At 42.1% G+C, this 25,031-nt stretch overlaps 1 protein-coding gene across 16 annotated transcripts in view; it reads left to right on the forward strand.

The window, feature by feature from the left end:
- The window catches only part of LOC110528000 (ephrin type-B receptor 2), a 161,146-nt gene that overhangs the window by 47,757 nt on the left and 88,358 nt on the right, over nucleotides 1–25,031 (forward strand). For 8 of the 16 annotated variants that reach the window (XM_036983538.2, XM_036983543.2, XM_090241208.1 and 5 more), the window contains exon 2: nucleotides 17,269–17,348. In XM_036983538.2, the coding sequence (XP_036839433.1) occupies nucleotides 17,269–17,348 (80 nt within the window). Of the gene's footprint in view, nucleotides 1–17,268; nucleotides 17,355–25,031 lie in introns of all 16 variants that reach the window. The other 8 variants (XM_036983536.2, XM_036983541.2, XM_036983539.2 and 5 more) reach the window with 1 other exon arrangement.

A 25,031-nucleotide genomic window follows, 5' to 3' on the forward strand; every position in this document is an offset into this window, starting at 1 on the left:
AGCCCTCCCTTCCCTGTGTTCCAGCAGCCCCCTCCGACCCCCCAGGACTGCTTGCCGCTCTGCTGGAATTCCTTGCGGATCACTGCCCTCGACCTCTTTATTCCCATTCTGTGGCTGCTCCGACACCTGGCCGTTACCCTCCCCCTCTCTCCCCCCAGCTTCTCATTAATCAGCCCTGATATTGATGGGAGGTGAACGCTGGCAAATGACTGCCTCTGAAGCCCAGAGAGACCCTCCCCCTGTGTCCACATACCGGCCTGATTTGCATGCCAATCGACACGTTTGCTCTGAGTCTTTTTCCCAGGGCAGTGCCTAGTATGCCTGTGAATCAGCTCCTGTGTGTGTCCAGCTCACTTTCTTTTCTTTCTCCTTGTTGCTCTTCTCTCCTCTCCCCTTTTCTTCCTGCCCCCTCTCCCTCCCGTTTCTCTGCATCTCTGTTTCTCAGTCAGTCTTTCTCACCAGCTGGTGGATAGAGTACCTGCACATGATTCCTGAGATGTATTCTATCAAAGAAGCAGCTTGTTGTTTTTTTTATAATACTTCCAGCTTCTGTCTTCTATTCTTGATACCAGGAGTTCCTGTAGCTTTATGTCACAGGACATTAGCTTTCTTTGTGCTTTTGTGTGTGTGTGTGTGGTTTAGTTTGTACACAGTGAAAAAAACACGTCCAGCCTTCATTTGGCACCTGTTGATGCCCCTCTATCAGGATTCTGTGTGTCCTGTGTAAGAAAGGTTGTCAGCGTGAAACGACAGAACACCCGACAGAGGAGCAATTAATGGACACACACACACACACACACACATCTTCCTCTGTATCGCTCTCATTGAATGTTGGCACTGAGGACTTTTAAGGAACTCTTCACCTTTGAAATGGCTGTGGAAGCAGGCTTCCGCGTGTCTTTAAAAAAAGTAACAGTGTTTTACTTGTGCAGTATTGTCTGCTTGTGTCAAGGCTTCCTTTCCCTTCATGGGGACAATGACTGGAGACGTGCTTTACAGAAATCCTCTCTCTGAAAGGCCCACTGTGTGCTTCCATCCCAAGACAGAGTGTATACCCTTTCCTCTAGTTATTCTGGAAAGCCTTTTTTAAAAGATGAAATAAGTCTGTGTGGGACAGAATTTGTAGATGGTAAGTAACAATGAATTGCCTTTACTTGAGGATTGAAATTAAGACAGAAAGGGAATTGTTGGTTTTATCTCTAAAATAAGGCATGATTTTTAGATTTTTCATCTGTGCCAAAGTTAAACCAGGTGGAACAACCATGGATTAAATTGTTACCATTGACTACAGTATTTTCCTGCTGGTTAAGCGTGAATAGTGTTTAGTTAAAATGTTTAGTTTTAATGTCATATGTTGAACAATGTTGAACATACTTTTACTGTCTGTCTATAATGCTGAACTGTTATGGACTACTGAGTTCTTCCAAGCTCTCAATTCAATGGTGCTTTATTGGCTCGGGAAACATATGCTTTCATTGCCAAAGCAAGTTCAAGATGTGACTTGCCTAGTTAAATAATTTTGTATATTTTTTTGGACAGTAAACATTGGATTTATAAAGGTTTCAAAAGGATAACGATGTTTCAAATTATTATCAGCTATGCACAGTGTTTTTAACCATATGCAAATAATTGTAGGTATCTCTCTAAGACAAAGGGTTATAAAAGTATCCCTTCACACCTAGGTCCGATACCATGTGACCTCACAGGACAACAAAGGACTCTGCTGTCTCCCGCTCACTCTCTTAACCTGTTGCGACGAGCAATCCCGTATCCGGGATCCTATTTATAGCCTCAAGCTCATTAGCATAACGCAACGTTAACTATTCATGAAAATCGCAAATGAAATGAAATAAATATATTAGCTCTCAAGCTTAGCCTTTTGTTAACAACACTGTCATCTCAGATTTTCAAAATTTGCTTTTGAACCATAGCTAAACAAGCATTTGTGTTGATAGCTAGCATACCATTAAGCCTAGCATCCAGCATGCAACATTTTCACAAAAACAAGAAAAGCATTCAAATAAAATAATTTACCTTTGAAGAACTTCAGATGTTTTCAATGAGGAGACTCTCAGTTAGATAGCAAATGTTCAGTTTTTCCAAAAATATTATTTGTGTAGGACAAATCGCTCCGTTTTGTTCATCACGTTTGGCTACGAAAAAAACCTGTATCCAGGAGTGTAATTATCTCCGCAAGCTCATTAGCATAACGCAATGTTAACTATTCATGAATATCGCAAATGAAATGAAATAAATAGATTAGCTCTCAAGTTTAGCCTTTTGTTAACAACACTGTCATCTCAGATTTTCAAAATATGCTTTTGAACCATAGCTAAACAAGCATTTGTGTAAGCGTATTGATAGCTAGCATACCATTAAGCCTAGCATCCAGCATGCAACATTTTCACAAAAACAAGAAAAGCATTCAAATAAAATAATTTACCTTTGAAGAACTTCAGATGTTTTCAATGAGGAGACTCTCAGTTAGATCGCAAATGTTCAGTTTTTCCAAAAATATTATTTGTGTAGGACAAATCGCTCCGTTTTGTTCATCACGTTTGGGTAAGAAAAAAACCCGAAAATTAAGTCATTACAACGCAAACTTTTTTCCAAATTAACTCCATAATATCGACAGAAACATGGCAAACGTTGTTTAGAATCAATCCTCAAGGTGTTTTTCACATTTCTATCGATGATAAATCATTCGTGGCAGTTGACTTTCTCCTCTGAAGAAAATGGAAGGCGCATGGACCTGGAGATTACGCAATCATTTCTACGGAGGACACCGGGCGAACACCTGGTAAATGTAGTCTCTTATGGTCAATCTTCCAATGATATGCCTACAAATACGTCACAATGCTGCAGACACCTTAGGGAAACAACAGAAAGTGCAGGCTCATTCCTGGCGCATTCACAGCCATATAAGGACATTGGAACACAGGGCATTCAAAATCTGGACCATTTCCTGTATGAAATTTCATCTTGGTTTTGCCTGTAGCATTAGTTGTGGGGCACTCACAGTTAATATCTTTGCAGTTTTGGAAACGTTAGAGTTTTTTCTTTCCAAAGCTGTCAATTTATCCAAAAATTAAAAGAGCGCCCCCTATCTCGAAGAAGTTAAGGCATCCGCATGCTTTGGTTTGGCTGGCGGCTAGCCGGAATGGGCTAGGCGAACCAAACGAGTGTGCTTGGATACTGCCTTAAAAGGCCTTTACTTGAAAAATGAGAAAAAAGCGGCAATAGCACTGTTTGTCCATTTTGAGATGCTGTAGCTCAAAATAGTCTAAGATGACTGAAGAAATCCATCATTAATTTAGATGTTTTTGCCGACGAGATCTTAGTCACGTAATTTTACATCCAACTAAGATGTTTGGTGCAGTATGTGAAAGCATCTCGCTGAATGACAACAAAGACTTAATTGAAGAATCCCTACTGTTGATCAGTCATCGATGAAGGGGCGTAGACTTTGGCTACTGAATTTCAGCTTGCCTCGAGACATTTTGTTTTTGTGCAGAACAGCTGAAAAAGACCAAAGCAAACGAAAATGTCACAATGTCATAATATATGCATGAAATGTTTCGAACGGTTTCGGATGGGAAGCATGCCTCTTATCCTGCTGGTTTTCTCAAGCTGGACCTCTCTCTCTTTCTCGAGGAGGGAGAATAACCTCCATGTTCAGTAGGCTGACCACAGGACCTGGACCTTTGCCTTTAATGGCAAGATCTGGTTAGGGAAATGACCTTTTAGGGAATAGTACCTGTAATCAAGTACATTTGTTGGGACGGAAGAGACCATACACTAAACAGTATCAGAAGGAGACTTAGTCTTTAAAGAACTAGTGTAGGCTGAACGGTACATTTAAGCTAACCTTCTTCAAGGAAAGAAAGAGAAGACAATTTCTATCACAGCCTCTGCAACTAAAAGGAAGAGCCAGAAGACAGAGCAACCAGGGACATAACCATCCAAACTCAGAGGAAAGGAACAAGAAACCACCACCAAGGAACTCCTCGACTCAGGACAAAGAAGGACACTGCCATCTTTGCTTTGTTCACCTCCATGTGGCCTAGCCAAAGCCAAGGACAACAGACTGTTCACAGACTGAGTATCACATCTTTAATATTCAAATATCTTGAGGTCTCTTACTTGTCTTTCATTCTATTTCCTCCCTTTTCATAATCACTCATTATGTTTGTAAATATATTTTGATTAATGTTATTAAATGTTGATTGTACAAAGAACTTGTGTTTGTCTTGTTATTCTGAGAAAGAACTACAATGGTCTCACTTAAGATGATTTACAAAACAGTCCTCCATATAGAGGCCTGGACAGATCGATCAAACAGATGAACTCTTTCCTCTCGGCCAACACATCCTGATGCCATTGCTTTCAGAGAGCAGTGTGGACTAGCAGACGTCTCTGTTGAGCGCACCTATCAGAGTCAAGCTTTTGTGTGAAATATGTCCCTGGCCTTTACTCTCCATAGGACAATTGTCTGGATCTTAAGATACCTCTACAAAGAGAACAGGGATGTAATCACTGGCCTGCACTCTGTTCTGGTTACACAGTCTAAAGCAATCAGTCTTTGATCTAAGTCAGGAGGTAAACACAGTAATACAAGCCCAAACTCAAGGCATGACAGACACAAAAAACACTTATGTTTTTTAGCTGTGTGGGAGATAAGTAAAGCAAACAGCTCTGTCATCTTAAGTGACTGTAATGACTGAAAGCAAACAGACGACAAGGCTCTGCACATTAAAGGAACATCCCACATTCCAAACAGAAATAACACAAAACCCACAGACCTTGGACAAGCCAGGCTCTGTTTGTATACCTCACAGGTTTTACAATAAACATTTATCTACATTGTAAAGCCAATGGCAATGTTTGGCCTCCCCCTCCACGTTCCAAGGCTAATTTCAGGTGACACAGGCTAACAGCGGGCTATGCCGGTTTTTGTACAGGAACCTCACTCCACGTCTGGTTTGCCCTCAGTTAAAAATTAAAAAATAAATAAAAGATTGAATCAAATTTTATATGCCACATGCGCCGAATACAACAGAATACACCTTACAAGCCCTTAACCCGCAGTTTTAAGAAAATAGAGTTAAGAAATATTTTCTAAATAAACTAAAGTAAAACATGAAAAAATAAATATAATAAGTATATATTTTTGAAAAGTAACATAATAAAATAACAATAATGAGGCTATACAGGGGTTACCAGTACTTAGTCAATGTGTTAGTTAAGGTCATTTGTACGTGTAGGTAGGGTTAAAGTGACTATGCATAGATAATAAACAATGAGTAACAGCAGTGTAAAAACATTTGATTCATTGTTCAGCAGTCTTATGGCTTGGGGGTAGAAGCTGTTGAGGAGCCTTTTGGACCTAGACTTGGCGCTCCGGTAACTCTTGCCGTGCGGTAGTTGAGAGGACAGCCTATGACTTGGGTGAAACATTTTTGGGGCCTTCCTCTGACACCGCCTAGTTATAGGTCCTGGATGGCAAGAAGCTTGGCTCCAGTGACGTACTGAGCTGTATGCACTACCCTCTGTAGTGCCTTACCGAGCAATTGCCATACCAGGCTGTGATGCAACCAGTCAGGATGCTCTTGATGGTGCAGCTGTAGAACATTTTGAGGATCTCGGGATCCATGCCAAATCTTTTCAATTTCCTGAGGGGAAAGTGCTCTTGTCACAACTTTCTTGGTGTGTTTGGACCATGATAGTTTGTTGGTGATGTGGACCCCAATGAACTTGAAACTCTTGACCCGCTCCACTACAGCCCCGTTGATGTCAATGGGGGCGTTTTTGGCCCTCCTTTTCCCTAAGTCTTAGTGTGTTTGTGGGGGTTGTATGCTCTGGTTTGAGTAGACTACCCTCTGATTGTTACAATTGACAAGGACATACAGACTATATTATTTCCCGTAATCATGCTTTGCTTTCTCTAACTCTGCATGCTTGCACATGATGAGGATTTCAAGGAGAATGCCTCTCTGTGCTGGTTTTGTGGAGGGGCCAGAGTGTAGAATTATTGAGAAATGCGTTGTGGGTGTTCTGGTCTGGGATGACTCCTTTCTGTTATCTTGCTGTGGTACAGCACCACGTTCCAGTTGGTGTGTAGGTGTATTGGAGCTCTGAGTAATGTGCAGGAGTATAGACACTTTAAGTCTTTGTGGATAGGGCTTTCTGGAAATGTGTCTGGTGAGAATTGCTTCTTGTCAACATAGCCTGGTCCAGCTGAAGGGAGCCCTGCTCTGCTGTCACAGGCAGCTCAATTTAACCCTGTTTATAACCATTCAGAGCTTGCCACCATGAAACCATTAGCTCTCCATCTCTGGCCTACAGGTGTCCAATATCTCGGGATAGTTAGTTTTGTGTTAGAGGGACTTAAAAGTTTTTTTTTTTGGTACACACTTTCCATTGTGCTGTGTATTCAGTGATGGAGAGCATGTTGATGGCAGGGATTTGGGGTGCCAACATGTGGAGTGATATTTGGGTTATTGTGGAGGCATGTCCTGGCTGTGTGTCTTTAAGCTAGGCTCCTCAGACAGGAGTAATGGTCCCAGCAGTGCAAGACTAGACCCACTGTGGAGCCTGCATCAGAGTCTGAGCTTTATAGAACCCGAGGGGGGCATGACCGGTCATAACTCTTCCACAGGCAAGAGGACGACTAGCTCATAGGCCAGGAATCTGAAGTAGGTCTGCCATTCCTCTGTTCCCTGATACGTGTGGTCCCCAGGTCCAGGGGGTCCTGGTAAAACAGTCACGGCCGTGAGGAGGTACACTCATCTCCTATTCGGTTCAGGGAACTTAAGCGAGGTGGGCTGGATATGGAGCATCTCAGAGAGTCAGAACAAGCATGAGTGTTAGGAGGCATGCAGGGAGGGAGGGAGGAGGGAAGGGCTACCCACCTGGCTCTGCTGGAGTCTGCTGTCTACTGCTGAGCATGGCGTAATCCTTCAGTCACTACACCAGCCATGCTCACACAAAAGGTATGCACTTAAAAACACACGCACACACATAAGCACACACTCACACAGAAACCCACAGACACTCTCCATAGGAGAGATAAATATCCGTCTTTAGCCATTTGTCTGTCAGTTGGTTCATACAGGCCTTCCCACATCTTTACTATTTCATATCTGCCTCATCATCATTTCATGCTCATGTTTGATTAAAGTCCCGAAATAACATGCATCTATGGAAGATTACGCAACACCGAGGTGAGCAAATATGTGACTAGTTACAGAATGTGAGGCGTTTGATGCGGGTTCCTACCTCACAGTATGTACAGCTGTAAATGTGATGCTATAGCTCTCAAAACATTGCTGACCCAAATTTAGCTGGGTTTAAGTAGAGGTGCTAAGGCTTAAATGGGTAGGAAAGATTCTGAATGGTTGTCAACAAAGAAGAGCTCTTCAGGAAGTGTTAAAATCTGATCAAAATCTTTCAGCGGGCATTTTCTCTTGCTTGTCTGTTAAGTGAGATAACACGTTTATATACTCTCAAAGCATCAAAACTTTCCAATGTTTCTTCCAACTACAGTGTGTGATATACCACTTTGAAGCTCTGAGTCTGTACTTTTATAAATTGTAATAAGCACATCACTTACATTTGACATTAGCTTCAATAGAGAAATCTGGACACATATACAGTATGTTGGATAAGTAGACCAAGCTATTGATTATGCAGCGGGGAGGGTGGGGATGGGGATATCTGTGCAGACAGAGATCTAGAGCTTATAACTTCCCTGGCAGACAGACTGCATCGACTGGCAATGGATCAACTCTCCTAGTTTGACCCTGTGATGCTCACACATCAAGTGTCACTGCTCAAATTCCTCAGCACAGAAACTACACAGAACGGGCTGAAGGTTTAATATGGCAATCTAGGGCATCTTAAATTCTTGTGATTCATATTACTGAGAGGAGATATTAATAAGGACGCAGACTGGTGAGCTATTGTATCATTTCTCTTGTAATAGTTGTGCTCCCATGTTTTATTAGTTACACTTGGTGGGGTGGTTATGGAAAATGAATGGAGGTTATTTGAGTCCCATCATATCTCACTAATCCTCCCCTGTGAAATTAAGCTTTGACATTTTTCTGGAGGCTCCTTGGTTGGAACATCTGCCTTACAAAAAACAATGATAGCTGTTGCCAATCCCTAACACAGAGAGGCACACACACACATATGGGTTTCATACGGCAGGATGCAGGAGTTCTTATTAATGTCTGTTCTCTGATATATGTTCCTTTCATGGATCCAGATACCAATCTTTGGTTTGTTGCCAATGTGTAAAACAGTGAGAGTGAACAGTATTTGATATCAATATGCTGGTAATTAATGATATAACCACCAGTCTTGTATCAAGCCTTTTGTTCTTTTGAGTCTTCCTGGGAGGATACAGGGCCAATGCCTGTATCCCCTCCATTTGGTAAATATTTTAGACACACATAACAGTAGTTCATGCAGTGACGTTATGGTCACAGAGTTTCTAATCCCAGAGGCGCAACATCACGAGACTTCTGGGAATGCTTGTGAAACAAGCTAAGCAAACCAGGCCGGGGTTTGAGAAGTCAATGAGACAAGTGAATAATGAATCCTTAGTTTTAAATGTTCTCTAAATCTAAAGGCACAACCTAGATTCGAGCCAATGTCTTAAGTTGTTGGACATGTTATTACTCCAACCTGGTAAATTTAACAAACTAACACGTTTACATTTTCGTCAAAAACAACTTTATTTCGAAGGAGTGCCTCTGATTTGACGACCTGGCGTGAGACAACTGTTAGACTCTTACGTGTTTCTGTGCATGAGTTTAGCTATCCAACTTCACCATGACATCATCTACAAACGTGATCGGGGATTTATATTGGAGAAGCAGCTTCCCCTGTGCCCATTTTAAGTACATGCCAGGTAAGGCACAGGACATTTGAGGAACTGGCAGTTCTTAAGATTCCAGTAATGCTGGGTTAGGAAGCTTAACAGTGTGTTAAATTGCTGTCATTTTCATTACAATGTTACTTTCATGTGTCCTTATTTTCCACTTTATTTTTTTCATGTAATGATAAACACGTCTAATGATAAACGGCCACACGAAAGCACGCTTGTCTCTGCGTGAGCCAATGACTTATTTATTTACATTTCATGAATCATTCACATCTCCGGATGAGCCGGATTTATCATTCAACAATATAATGTCAGAAGCCCCATTTACAGTTCTTGTAGCACTTAACCTAGAAATGATATACCATTTTGGTGTATCAATGTTGAATCTAGGAAAGTAGTTGGCATACACAGAATGCTGTATACATGTGATGTTTGTGTATTTCTTTAGATTACCGGCTTCAATTGCTTTAGCCAATCAATAAATAAGTGGCTTGTGCCTAGAGAAAAACATCAGCATATCATACATGAATCAAGTTGAACCCTTTACATCAAGGACAGTGATTCACCCCATGGCCATATTTAGATATTCAACATGATATGGGGAGAGTGTTAGCTCAGAAGCTCAGTCTCACACTTTTTCATCTCATGCATATTTCAGGTCAGGCAGACAGCTGTGGGACATGGAAGGGTGTTGTAGTACAGCGTTTTCTCTCTGACAGCCTGAGAAATGGTCCGTCTGGACTTCCTGCTCTCCATCCACCAGGCATAACCCCCCCACTGGGCACAGACATCAGTTCAATGTCTAGTTTGGATTTACATTTGGTTGAGTTGTCAACTCACATGAGTTCAATGTAAAAATCAACCAAAAATGTCACCCTTGGATGATTTAGGTTAAAAGTTGGGTGAAAAAAATACAAAATTCCCTTACGTTGATGACTTTTTGCAAATCCAATCAGTTTTCACTGTTGAGTCAACGTCATCACATTGACTTTTTTTGGTTGAAATTACATGGAAACAATGCTGATTCAGGCAGTTTTTGCCCAGTGGGTCAGCTCCAGCCCAGTGACATGAAGGACAGGACAGGTCACCAGGTCTCCTCTATCAGCCACCCTTTAACTGACAAGAATCAGGAGTAAACCTGGTGCTCTGAAATATACATTATGACTATGTTTAAAGGCTCTTAAAGGATGTGGAATAGGCAGTAAACTCAATTGTTTGGCAGGCTATTGGCATGGAGTGGCATTGACTGGTTAATGTGAAGGTATTTTACAGGGGTCAAGCAGACAAACAAGGTAAGACTGGCAATAAACAGAAAAATATGTATTTTTTCTTCGGTCTTTATAGCTACATTTTTGCTGACACAATGATTGGAAAGTGCTGCCTGTTTGAGTCAAGCTTGGACGGCACATCACTTGACAAGTAAAGGGCACTTATCAGTCAATCTGGAGTACTTTACCCATCTCTCTGTGACCTACAGTACACAGACAATTTCAGAGCCGTTTCCCTGCTGTGATGCCTCTCAGGCCTGCACATACAAAGCTGTTTTTCTGGCAGGTCTATGGATCTGAAATGTGGGAACAGAGATTGGTTTTCCTTAAACTCTAAGACGTGTTCATTATCCCGGCACATACTGTGAGTTGGGAAGGGACACTGAGCCCTTCCTTCCCCCCAGTTCGGTGTTCTCTACCTGGGAGGAATGCCTCCTACCCTTGGTACTCCCATGCCACCATAGGTCCTGAGGGGCCTTGGGCTCTGGTACAGCCTGCCCTGTTCAGCCCGACCTAGGAGATAGCGCCTGTCATGCGAAACCCGGTACCATACATCAATGAACAAGGAATTGCTTCATGTTTGTGCATGTGCTGTCTGTATAAAACATTTTATCACCCGCCTTTCTCCCTATGGCTTGTAGGCAAGGTGTGGGAGGCTTGCAATGATGATTTCCATCAAGTTAATTAGTATTGATGTGTGAAAAGCTGTTAGTTTGAAGTAAGGTGCTTTGTGCATCTCTGCATGACTTTCCCGCAGGTATTTCAAGTATGATGGAAGATCTCCACATTTCAGGGAACAATTATCAGACTGAAGGCTTTTCTCTGTCTATTGAAGATTTAACTCTTTTGAATGATGAGATCCATTATTACAGCCTTTTCCATTAACCACTCAATGAAAAACCATTATCCTCCGTTAGGATTTTTGAACGAGGATTTCAGAAGTATTTGAAAAATATTAGAAACATGTTTGACTCTTCTAGCCTTGCAGCCAAGCTGAGGTTTTTCTCCCAAAGCCCCGGTGTGCTTGATTGACCAGGTGGTGACCATTCTTTCTCCAAATGTACTTTTGAGATTGATGGTTCTCAATTAACAGTGGTGCACTCAAATCATGAAATATGGTGTCTTTCAGAACTAACTACGTTTTAATGTGCAGTGAAACTGTGTGCTAATGATGCACCTACAGTTACTGCTAATAGCAATAGCACACATTCTGGATGCATGGAAAGAATTCCAAATGTTGAAAAGATTGGCAAGCCAGCGCACAGGGGTGTTGTAATCCACGATGATGTAAACCAGGTTTGGAAAATGATTAAGTCGATTACTTTGGAATAGTGATCTGTTGGAAAGTTACAGATGTAGGATCTTAATTTTAGCCAGTGTGCAACTGCAGCACAATAATCTTGCCGCAACAGGAAATGTTTTACAACTTGATGTTAGATGGTTCCTCACCCTGAAAGTAGTCTATGGGCCAAGATAAACTGTAATCAATGGTTCAGTATCCTTTAAACATCCACTACAAACTTCAGCTAACCTTAGCCACTACAAGCTAACAATCAATGAAAGTGATGGGGGCATGTGAGCATGTTTAATGTCAAATCACCTGAAATCAACTCCATATTTGGTTTGATGTTACTTAAAGGTGATCTGGCCATATTAAGTTTTTAATGTCTATTTAAAGAGAACTGAACCATGGATTACAGTTTCTCTTGGCCCGTAGACTACTTTCAGGGTGAGCAACCATCTAACATCAAGTTGGTGTAAAATAGTGAACTACTCCTTTAATTGACATTTTTGTAGTGGTTAATACATTTTTTGTAAGGGAAAATCAAGTCTCAAATTTCAAAGTGGAAATTACAAACTTTTTTTAAACCTCAAATACACTGCACGTTTTAAGTGTCCTGCGTTGCAGTACAGTTCTGCAACAGGGTGATCAAACATCTGTATGTGCTATCATGAATAAGGGTCAGGAGTAGCTGTTATTTTTATGATCCAGTAGTTTGACACATTTACATACTGTACCTAAATAATCTAGTATTATGGATTAGATACTCTTGTGATAAAATTGGCTGATTCAGAAAAGGGTTAAAACGGGAGTGTCTTTGAGTGATTCTAAGTAGTACATAAAGGACTTGACAGTCATGTTATGGTAGAGTTTTTGCTTGATTTACTTTTCTGTTTTTGGTCATTTCTCCTTGTCCAGGCTGAAAGGTTTAGTTATATTGAGTGATGACACAGTGGGCTCTGTAAGGATTACTATTGAACATCCTGCCTGTAGCCCAGGGGAATGGTGTGCTGTATCATTCTGTTAGCAGTCAGGGTGCTCCACGTACTGTGTGTGGTAGCATATTTCACAGGGCACTGTCTGCTGCCAAAATCAACTGCCCAACGTCCTCTCTTTCCCTCAGAGCAGGCCTAGATCCTCAGCCTCAGTCGTGTCCCACTCCATCCCACGTCATCACTCCTCGAGCCCCTACATCATCATCAGAACCCCAGAACCGGGCCTTGCAGGAACCGACAATAACCCCTGGTTACCCATAAATCTTCCTGATAGAATGATGTCTCTCCAAAGACACATGTTAAAGTGCACCAGATACCCAGGGCAGCACGCCAAGCCCAGTTTGACTCTGAAAAAAAGCCTATGCTGTTGGGGTTTGGGCCGATGCCACCTCATCCACAAAGCCCCTGTTTCATTGTAAATGCAGGATTACTGATTCATTTACCGCACAAGGACATGTTGTAATGTGGTGGTGGTGGGAGCCCCACCTAATGGACCCTCATGGAGTTGAAAGATTTCTGAGATGGCTCAGGTTCAGGGGCTTCCTCCCTCAAATGAAACAGAGCACTCTACTTGTTATTCTGTCCAAAATGCCATACAGTAGCAGTGTGCGTCCATCATTATGGGCATCAGTCTTACCTCAGCAAGGGCAGTTTTTCCAATCCCAGTGCCCATAAATCTAGGCATATTTTTTTTATCACTGTCCACAAGAAGACTGCTCTCTGGTCTATGGTATTAGCTTATGGACAGATTGTTCAGGCTATAGCTGTACCGCCATCTATAATCCACGTTTTCCATTGAATAGAGCCTATGATTCCAGGTGTTTAATGAAATGGAAGTTCATTGAGTTATACACACCACAGATTTTGTGAGAAAAACACTGTGGTGCTGTAACCTGCCATTTCCACCGCATTGAAAAAAAGTGTTAGTGGATGCTTTGATGTAGAAGTCAATGTTGAGGAATTTGCTCCGTAGAGGCTAGGCTATAGTACAATTCTCCTGGGAAGGAGGATAAAAGAACATCATGCTTGCAAGCCTTTACATGCTGTGTTTTGGAGGTCAATCGCTTCTTCAGAAATACCCTCATTAAACTATTAACGTAATTTGATACAAGCCCGGTTTTGCCCATGTTGAAGCCTTAAAAAAAAAAAAAAATTTAACCTCTATTTAACAAGGCAAGTCAGTTAACAACAAATTTACAGTGACGGCCTACCCCGGTTTAACCTGGACGACGCTGGGCCAATTGTGCGCCGCCCTATGGGACTCCCAATCACGGTCGGGTGTGAAACAGCCTGGATTCAAACCGGAGACTGTAGTGATGCCTCTTGCACTGAGATGCAGTGCCTTGCGTTCTAGATAATAATAGTAATAATAGTAATAGTAGTTATTCTACACAGCTGTTCTGCACTGTTGTTCTGCACTATTTTTACAGACCACTACCACACAATTCGCTGAAAATTCATGCTGTATACATTTTTACAGTATAATCAATGAATCTGTGACTGCGTGTGTGTGTGTGTGTGTCCGCCTTTGTGTCCACCTGTGTGTTAATGTGCTGCTATAGAGACAGGGATGTGCATCTGTTTGGAAGGCTGCACTTGTTACCTATTTCCTGCCTGGAGGAGGGCAATGGGAGCTGGCAGATAAGATGGTACACCCTGGAGGAGACAGTGTGTACATCCATCAGTCAGACTCTGCCCTGCTCAACCCTACACACTAATTGACCATCCATCTCTCAAAGCCTGACCTCTTCGCCTCAAGCCAAAGCATACTCACACAGTACCCACACAAATCAAGCACATGTGCGATCAAAAACAGACACACATGTACACACACGTGCTCTATGGCCGGCCGCCTCTCCTGTCCTCCTCTGCTGCATCCGCTGCTCTTTGGAGCTGGAGGAGAACCACTGTGCCTGGATTAAAAGGGCTAGCAACGTCCCCAAAGCTCTGAACAAAGCAAAATCACATACCTTGAATACCGACTCGATGAATGAAAATTAATTGTATTTTCACTTGGTCTCAGAGCACTTCATAGTGTGTGCAGGTATCTTGGCTCGTCCTCCACCATTGTGTATTGCCCATCTGCTAATGGGGCCTGCAATAATTTTGGAACAAACTGCTCTGCATATAACTGTCTCCTACACTTCTTAGAAATAGAAGTTATACGAGTTGCTCCTACTTTTTGGTATTTAAAACGTGGCTGCCGACCAACCAATTTCCACTACAATAATCCCAGGCCTATAACCCTTGATCCATGTCAATTAATGTGGGTATGTGTTCTGAGACTCAATTTGTTTATGAGCTTGTGAACAGCTGCTCTCTCTAACCTTCATTTAAAATGTGATGACATTCTCTGGAAAGCTGAGAGGCTGCGGCATCCCTAGCTCTCAGAGAAGACTCAGTGTTGTTGGAGCACTGCTGGCCCCTCCTGTCTGGCCCCTCTGTAACTTTAAACAACCCTCTCAGCGGAGGTTTACGATCAGCACAAAACCCTCCTTGCTTACTCTCAGGAAGTGTTTTAGGAAGCGCTCTTAGGCCTGTAAGCGTATCTAAAACTCCAAGGTCTCATTGCATATTCATGCACCTTCAGTGTTCAGGCTGAGCCTGTCTAGTAATAAAAAAGACAGCCTTGTTGAAAAGTTTAAGCTCTCACGTCCTCGGTGTGCTCAGCATCCTCTGTGTGCTCATATAACTGAAATATAGCTGGTGCCCTTTGACCTCCAGCTGAGCCAGAGGCCCAGGCTGGAATGTGTCGTCACCTCCAGACCTCAGTGTAAACAGTCAGTCCTGGTCTCTTGGCTTCATCGCTGCCATACCGTTCCCTGTTCGGGGCCAGAGCCCTCCCTCCCTCCCTCCCTCCCTCCCTCCCTCCCTCCCTCCCTCCCTCCCTCCCTCCCTCCCTCCCTCCCTCCCTCCCTCCCTCTGCCTGGTCTCCCTCCCTCCCTCCCTCCACTCTGCCTGGTCTCTCTCTCTCCCTCCCTACCTCCCTCCTTCCACTGCCTGGTCTCGCGCTCTCTCTCCCTCCCTCCCTCCCTCCCTCCCTCCACTCTGCCTGGTCTCTCTCTTACTGGACAGTGTGTCTGACTGAGCAGTCTTGCCCTGCCACTGTGCTGCCTGCTGAGAGCCTGAGGATTGAGGAGGGAGTGAACAGTGCTGGTTGTGACTCAGTGAGGTACTCTTAGCACTGCAGCAGGTAATGAATTGGTGTGGCTGCCTGCTATGAAGTCTAGTCAGCAGGAGGGAGAAAGGTGATCAGTCTTTCAGGGCCAGGTACTACCTGTCCAGCGTGCAGGCCTCTAATAGCAGTAAGCAAAAGGTTGTGTGAGCCTGACTGAGGGACTGGAGGGCCGTCTGTGTTCACATACCAGGGGATTTCACTCCCTCCCTCCCTTTTCTCTACACTATCACACTCCCAAAACCACCACCGAGGGGGTTCATCATTCTCACTTTACTACTCAGCTAATTATCATTATCATTACGGGGGATAATTACCATTTCACTGCCTAACACTCATGTAGACTGCTCAACCTGAAGTCGCACAAGGTTATCAATGGTAGCAAAAATGCAGCCTCATCTGCCTAATTATACTGTTTGGGCTTTGTGAGAACTGAATAGGATGTGAAATGTGCTATTATGCTTTGCGTATATTGGTGAGGCTCTTAGATTCGGCAAGTTCCTAAAAATAAATGTGCGGCATGTGGAGCCTGTTAATTAAAAGCTTTGGTTTCCTCTGGAATATTATAAATCAGAGGAAATCCATGTGTTATAAAATACTGGAACATTCTAAAATATATTGGATGCTGTTCTCTTTCTTGTGTGAGTTTAGCTGCACTGTATTGTAAAATCAGGCCATCCGGATCATTAGCCCAATAGTCATTTTCCATTTTCTGAAAGGGAAGTCTGACATCATACAGAACGCATGCTGAATAATAAATACATCTTTGAAAAATAACTTTATACTACCAATCACCAAAAGTGACTTAGTCTTGCTGGCTTGTCAAGGGGAATTGCATACATCTTTCACTGGCCTTTTGGATTTGCAGCTGGCGCCTATCACCTGATGAATGTTGTCTCCATCTGCTCAACACTGGTGCTCCTGGGCTAATAACTAGTGGAAATTCATTAGGCCTGTAGGACCCTCTTTCTGCCCCCCTCCCCATCCCCCCCCCCATTTCTCAGAGAGAAGGCATTGACAGACAGCCTGCCTTGCCTGCCTCTGGAATGGCATTGGCTGGCCAGAGAGGACCTCATGACAAACATATTCTCTGTGGCCCCAATTACCAGAGGTGTTCTTTTCCAGCAGCTAATCCAGCGGATCTAGAGTGGCCCCTCTCACTACCCCAGGAGCTTTTCTTTTTCCAGCCGGGAAGTTGCCCCTCAAAGCCAGGGGGTGGAACTGAAGAAGCATGTGCCTGTTGAGTGGAAGTTGACCCATGAAGTAGTAGCCTGGTGGCTGTGGTAGAGTTGACCAAGTTCCAGTGAACCCAGTGATCTGTTCTCTTCCACGTGGATGGTCACACACTGTTTACTACTACAGCACGTAGCCAAATATGCCCTGGTCTCAAACAGTTGCATTGCCATCTTTAAGAGAGGGGATAATGGAGATGTCTGAAAAATTACTACAGTAGCAGTAATTTTAAGACTGAAAATGAAATATAGTTTCATTACTATTAATTGTAATCAAATCTTATTAGGGTTTGAATGAGTACCTCATAAATGGACTCCCATCTCCCCCTATGCTCACCTACTGCACCGTTGCTACTGTATAGTATTTGTTTGAAGGTACTCTATGACTTGGATGTCGTCTGACCACCCTCTCTTTCTTCTCCACAGAGACACTAATGGACTCCACCACAGCGACAGCTGAGTTGGGCTGGACAGTCTATCCCGTGTCAGGGTCCAATGACAACAGCGTGAGTGTAAGCTCATGATCTACATGATACCATAACATTTTCATTTCAGTTGCTTAATTCATTTGATTGCTAATTAACTAATTTTCATGCAGATGCAGCAATACTACAGTGCGCCACATTTTCAGTTAATTTTAGTTCATCACAGATCAACTTGGTTTTGACACCCAACAGCAGAGCTGCGCGATAAATTGCCAGAATTGATGCGATAACAATAAATGGAAAGACAAATTTAAAATAAAATAAATTATCCTTTAAACTATGACTACTACAGTTGAAGTCGGAAGTTTACATACACTTAGGTTGGAGTCATTGAAACTCGTTTTTCCACCACTCCACAAATGTATTGTTAACAAACTATAGTTTTGGGAAGTCGGTTAGGACATCTACTTTGTGCATGACACAAGTCATTTTTCCAACAATTGTTTAGACAGATTATTTCACTGTATCACAATACCAGTGGGTCAGAAGTTTACATACACTAAGTTGACTGTTCCTTTAAACAGCTTGGAAAATTCCAGAAAATGATGTCATGGCTTTAGAAGCTTCTGATATGCAAATGTAAATAATTTAAGTCAATTGGAGGTGTACCTGTGGATGTATTTCAAGGCCTACCTTCAAACTCAGTGCCTCTTTGCTTGACATCATGGGAAAATGAAAAGAAATCAGCCAAGACCTCAGAAAAAAATTGTAAACCTCCACAAGTCTGGTTCATCCTTGGGAGCAATTTCCAAACGCCTGAAGGAACCACGTTCATCTGTACAAACAATAGTACGCAAGTATAAACATCATGGGACCACGCAGCTGTCTTACCGCTCAGGAAGGAGCGTTCTGTATCCTAGAGTTGAATGTACTTTGGTGCGAAAAGTGCAAATCAATCCCAGAACAACAGCAAAGGACCTTGTGAAGATGCTGGAGGAAACAGGTACAAAAGTATCTATATCCACAGTAAAATGAGTCCTATATCGGCATAACCTGAAAGGCCGCTCAGCAAGGAAGAAGCCACTGCTCCAAAACGGCCATAAAAAAGTCAGACTACGGTTTGCAACTGCACATGGGGACAAAGATCGTACTTTTTGGACTAATGTTCTCTGGTCTGATGAAACAAAAATAGAACTGTTTGGTCATAATGACCATAGTTATGTTTGGAGGAAAAAGGGGGAGGCTTGCAAGCCGAAGAACCACATCCCATCCGTGAAGCACGGGGGTGGCAGCATCATGTTGTGGGTGTGCTTTGCTGCAGGAGGGACTGGTGCACATCACAAAATAGATGGCATCACGACGAAGGAAAAGTACGTGGATATATTGAAGCAACATCTCAAGACATCAGTCAGGAAGTTAAAGCTTGGTCACAAATGGGTCTTCCAAATGGACAATGACCCCAAGCATACTTCCAAAGTTGTGGCAAAATGGCTTAAGGACAACAAAGTCAAGGTATTGGAGTGGCTAGCACAAAGCCTTACCTCTATCCTACAGAAAAATTGTGGGCAGAACTGAAAAAGTGTGTGCAAGCATGTAGGCCTACAAACCTGACTCAGTTACACCAGCTCTGTCAGGAGGAATGGGCCAAAATTCGCCCAACCTATTGTGGGAAGCTTGTGGAAGGCTACCCAAAACATTTGACCAAAGTTAAGCAATTTAAAGGCAATGCTACCAAATTCTAATTGAGTGTATGTAAATTTCTGACCCACTTGGAATGTGATGGAAGAAATGAAAGCTGAAATAAATCATTCTCTCTACTATTATTCTGACATTTGACATTCTTAAAATAAAGTGATGATCCTAACTGACCTAAAACAGGGACTTTTTACTAGGATTAATTGTCAGGAATTGTGAAAAACTGAGTTTAAATGTATTTGGCTAAGGTGTATGCAAACTTCTGACTTCAACTGTATGTGTTATATTAGCTCCAGCAGCGATTGATGCGCAGTATTTCCACATGGTGCGCCAAAGCATTTGTTCTATCTAGCCACACTCAAGCCGAGCCCTATCCTGACCAGCCGAAACCAGAACCTTGGTCTCCTTCACTTCTTCCTCCACCACAGGATCCAGAATCCTCAGACTGTGTCCAAAACACAGAGAAATATGCTGCATACTTACTTGATGGTGCATTTCACAAAACCACTCCCTATTTTATTCAATTATTTATACTTCTGTGGTTGGTATCAAGGGTGGTTTGAATTATACTCTATCATGCTGTGTTTCTTTAAGCACGAAAAATAAGACAAAAAAAAGAGCTCCAACAGTCCACTGGTGCAACTTCAAAGATCTTCTGCAATAATTTAGCTCAACATCATCTCCCTCAACCTGAGGGCATGCTCTCTTTCCTGCTAATTTGAGAGAACAAAGAGGCCCGGTGTCTTCCTCTCCCCAGCTCTGGATTCAATCTAAACAGAACCAGCGCTACCATTTCCCCCTTAACGAGGTTGGAAATCTTACAGGCAGTTTGCATCACATCTCCCATTCATATTGACTACATGTAAGGTTCAGAAAAGCAATCAGAAAAGTATATTTAATGATCTATATAAATAAGAAGTTGAAACTTCAGACTTGAAAGTCAAACATTTGAAAATGCCAGTGATGAAAAATCTGCCCTGTTTACTTTCATTAATCAGCATCAAAGTTTTAGGGGTTTCGATCCTCACATCAAAGTCAAGTCCCAGGGTGTTATGTATAGGTGTGCCCCTCACTTTTTAGCCTGTCTGAAGTTGCAAGAGAAGACAGCTCTAGACAGTCTAGAGTTGTCTACTCTTGCAGCTTTCGACAGGCTAACAAGTGAGGGGCACACTTCTACATAACACCCTTAGCAGAGTTGCCAACAACTGGATGCATCCGGTTGTCATGGATACAGCTATCTTCAACCTAGCTTCCGTTTCTGCTGAAAAGCATTTGACTTCAGACTAAACATTATGCCATGGCCTGTTCAAGATTATCCGATTCATTTCACTGTTATTGGAGAGCTAGAGTACCTCTCAGGCCCTGATTGATCAGGTAAAGCACCTATCAGATGCAGATGTTGGGGTTTTATAGGGAACTTATGGAGCTGGATGCGAACACAATCCATTCTGAAGTCTCGTGGGGCCTAGCTGTCCCCAGTGGACCAGCACAATAGGAACAGGTGTGGTAATTGGAATCGCTCAATATACCAGCCAGAGGTGCTTTACAGTAGCTATTGTCTTACACGCACATCACTTCACAGTCTTAACTGACAGATCAGTAACACTCAGCACAGTACCATACCAGCAGTTGGCCTTTCCTTACACTGTAAAGATTCATAAAATATATCCTAACTTGATACATGATAGTCAACTGTACATTATGACCAAAATATCATCACAATATTTTTTCATTTTTTTGACAGTATGACAATATTTATATTTTATGTTTTATAGATATGCTCATGTGTAGTTCATGACCCGAGGGTAGCAACTCATAAATGTTAAGGGATTTCAGTGGGGTTTTCTCCATTCTGATTGTTTTATACTGTTCAATCCAACTTCAAACAAACCAATTTTTCTGAATTTTCATACATTTCCTGCACTTTTGTTATAATTTCTACACAGTGCCAAAGCAATGACGCATGACATGAACAAAATAATTAAATTGAGGCCTATTTAAATGGTGAACTGCTGGAATCATGGAAAAATAATGCTTATTCTAATTCTATAGTTGGAATTTAGTGTTCAGCATTGCTGTTTGACATGACAACGAATGCATAAGTCAGGGAGGAATTACAATTGACAGTATAGGAACCTAAGTATTGGTCAGTGTTTCCAGGGGACCCTAATTTAGATGTTACATTACAGGTTTTGTTACCTCATTTAGCTAGGGAGAGGCTATATACGACAAGGTTCCCCAACTGGCGGCCCGCGGACCGTTTTATTTGCCTCCCCAAGTTGTTTTTTTTATACCATTGTTGGACATAAAAGACTGAAAAAACACCAGGAAATCAGCTCCAAGTGATTTTAATTTTGGAAATCTGTTCCCAAGTATTTCCACGCATAATAGAGAGACACATGATCATATGCAAATGTAAGCAAGATTTGACCATGTCGCTTAATGGTTTAATTCCCCCCTCCTCCCAATATTTAATTAATGGCAATTGAATTGAATACAGTCACATTTATTTCAAATACATAGTTCCTAACTTTCCAGGTATTAACATTACATAACCTAACATTCCAGTGAAACATCAACAAACCATCTTTTATGACTGTTCTCCAGGTGTGTCCATCTGATCACAGTATGTTCACCCCTTATTATAGGGGCCGCATCATTCCTGTATTACTTTTAAAAAACTGTTAAACTGAAGCAGCATCTGAAACTGCCTCCAGTAACTCCAATAACTGAAATATGTTATAATTAACATTCCATGTAATATTTAGTGAACTGTAACGTGATACTTGCCTCAGACAAGAAGATACATATTTTGTGCACAGCGCAGGACAGTGTGAGGAGAGGCTATTTGATCCAAAGCAGAGCAGCCAAGAGGTTAAGTGGTCAGTGTTTTTCCTAAGTGAGAGTTGAGAGAAGTGTGAAAACCAGGCCAGACGTTCTGACCTTCAGAGCTGCTGTGGAATAGCACCTTCTAGCCTCTCTTCCACCAACCATCTTCGGTGGACCCATATAAAGAAGATCAGTGGTCTATAAACTGTAGTACTATATTTTTATACCAGTATTATTCACTGTAGTGTTTCTGCAGAAATGACTAGTATACGGTAGTAGTTCATGTGATTTTGCGGACATGAATGTGGTATATTGTAGTAACACTGCCGACTAGGGTTAGCTAAAATGGCACAACTACCAGACTATGCCAGTAGATGCCCATAAGACGTTAGTGACAGGCCACCTATTGAGGTGGATCAGCAGTTGAGCAATGCAACAGACCTCTGCAAAAATATTGTTTTATTACAATTGTAACATCCTAAATGTTAGCCAGTTTCTAGGCCCATTAAAGGGAAACCATACAGAAGCCGATAAAGAACAAGCAAGATCCACTAGATCCACCCAAAAAAGTGACAAACGATATTGTACTTATGATAGTAGAAAAGAACAGTTAAACACTGCATTTACATAAACAGTATATTTCAGAAATACAAATTACTTTACTTAAAGACCTTATATGTGGGTGCAGCCAATAAAACAGACAATCCTCTCCAAACAAACCAACAGTGGCTTTACATAATGAACATCTTGAATATTCACACATGAATAAACTGACTAATGGTCAAACTCAACAAATACCATTCAGAACAAATAACCACACCCCAAACAATTTTATAAGACAGCATGGTCACAAAATGGTTGTTCACAGAAATAAACCAACAGCAACAACACACAGAACCACCTGAACATGACCAAGAGGTGATTTTATACATTGCCTGCATGTCCTCCACTAATAAGGGTGCCCAGGGAAACACTAACCAAAACGATGGTTCCTAGCCTGTCATAATATTCTTCATTTACAAGATTGTAACTGATTGGGGAAAAGGGGATACCTAGTCAGTTGTACAACTGAATGCCTTCAACTGAAAGGTGTCTTCTGTATTTAACCCAACCCCTCTGAATCAGATAGGTGCAGGGGGCTGCGTTAATCGATATCCACGTCTTCGGCACTCAGGGGCAGAACAACAGATTTTTACCTTGTCAGCTCGGGATTCAGTACAGCAACCTTTTTGTTACTGGCTCAACATTCTAACCACTAGGCTACCTGCCGCACATCGATTGAGGTTTACGTGAGGCCCATCTACTGTGGGACTCAAGTTAAAGAGCAGAGATGCAGAGATGCAGTTCAGTTGAAGTCTTTATAGATGTAATGGAGATGCATGGCAGGGAATGATTGACAGTTGTTTACATGGGGCTTGTCCCAAGTTGAGACGTGGTTGGCTTTGTATGGAGTATGGTTGATCTAAAAGGAGACAAAAGTGCAAATAGCATGCAATTACAGCAATGAACATACATTAATTGGCTGTTAATGGCAATAATTAATGACAATGGCCACAGGTAGCCTAGTGGTTAGAGCGTTGTACTAGTTACCGAAAGGTTGCAAGATCAAATCCCCGAGCTGACAAGGTAAAAATCTGTCATTCTGCCCCTGAACAAGGCAGTTAACCCACTGTTCCTAGGCTGTCATTGAATAAGAATTTGTTCATAACTGACTTGCCTAGTTAAATAAAGGTAAAATAAAAAACACGTTGTGCATAAATATAGCAGCAGTTAACAATGAATTGCCAGAAAGAGGGTGCAATAACATGAGGCATGGTAGGCCGGAGCTATACTATAGCAGGCTAATTTTGCAATGGCTACATGCATGGCAAACAAATAAATATAAAGCTAACAAAAGTAACAAGCATAGCCTTAAAGCATTCCTAGTTTGCATAAGCCAATGCATCAAAAGGGCAACACTTATTAACATTTGGCCATGGACACTACAAGTACCAAATAGAACAACTCATTAGACTCAAAATGGCTGTTTGACTGAGCCGTTAACATTTCGCAGACGATATCAACTACACAAAACAAACAATGGTGAGAGAGTCCTCTTTAATAAGATAAAAAGCTTGTTCTCAATTTTCAATGTCGCATACTGGTGGTTGTTGTTTGTCGTGCCCAACTACTCAGTTCGAGGAGGCACCCTCGAACCTGCCTGTATAAATACCCTGCCATAGAGTTATATATAGGGCACCCCTGCCAGGCGTGCCCTCCATCCTCCCGTGACCATAGACATTGATAGAGGGCACACCAGCCACAGTGATGTTGAAGGCACAACTTCCACATCACCGAGCAGGAAATTCTGTACAATGATTAAAAACCAACTTACAGTCATCTGCATAATTACTACAGTCAATACTACAGTAAAGTCTGTAATAACACTACAGTGAATACTGTAGTGTTTACATTCATTTTAGATCATATAAAGTGTAATATAGTATTTCATGTGGGTTAGCTTTAAATGTGTAACATGTTTTATGTTTGAACTAGGACCACAATGGAATAAATGTTTTACTTTGTTGTTCTTGAAAAATGTCTAAATGCATTGTATCCATATTTGTGATTGTGTTGTGTTTTTAAATAGTCAAATAAAAATCAATCAGGGGATGCTATAGTGTGGAGTATAATATTCCACAATATACTACAACATTCCATAGCCCTCAAACTCAACTCAGGTTCCACTGCTTTTTTGCATTGTTCCCCTGTAATCAGGGACTGATTTAGACCTGGTGGATGCAATTCATTATCAGGTAAAACAGAAAACCAGCAGGCTCCAAACCTCGTAGGGTAAGAGTTGAATACCCCTGTTCTATAGTAAGAGCTACACGATATAGGGGGAACCTCAGAGGAAATCCTTGGCATGAGCTCCCCATATCAAAACAGCATTTACAAAGCTAGCAGCTAGCAGTTCCAATCGATCAAAGTGCTGTTGTTGTGAAGTGGAAACGTCTAGGAGCAACAACGGCTCTGCCGTGAAGTGGTAGGCCACACAAGCTCACAGAACGGGACCGCCAAGTGATGAAGCACGTAGCGTGTAAAAATAATCTGTCCTCGGTTGCAACACTCACTACAGAGTTCAAAACTGCCTCTGGAAGCAACGTCAGAATAAGATCTGTTTGTCGGGAGCTTCATGAAATGGGTTTCCATGGCTGATCAGCCGCACACGAGCCTAAGATCACTATGCATGATGTCAAG

Source organism: Oncorhynchus mykiss, chromosome 7, assembly GCF_057628025.1.
Source record: "Oncorhynchus mykiss isolate SJ-2025 chromosome 7, ASM5762802v1, whole genome shotgun sequence".
Lineage (NCBI taxonomy): Eukaryota > Metazoa > Chordata > Actinopteri > Salmoniformes > Salmonidae > Oncorhynchus > Oncorhynchus mykiss.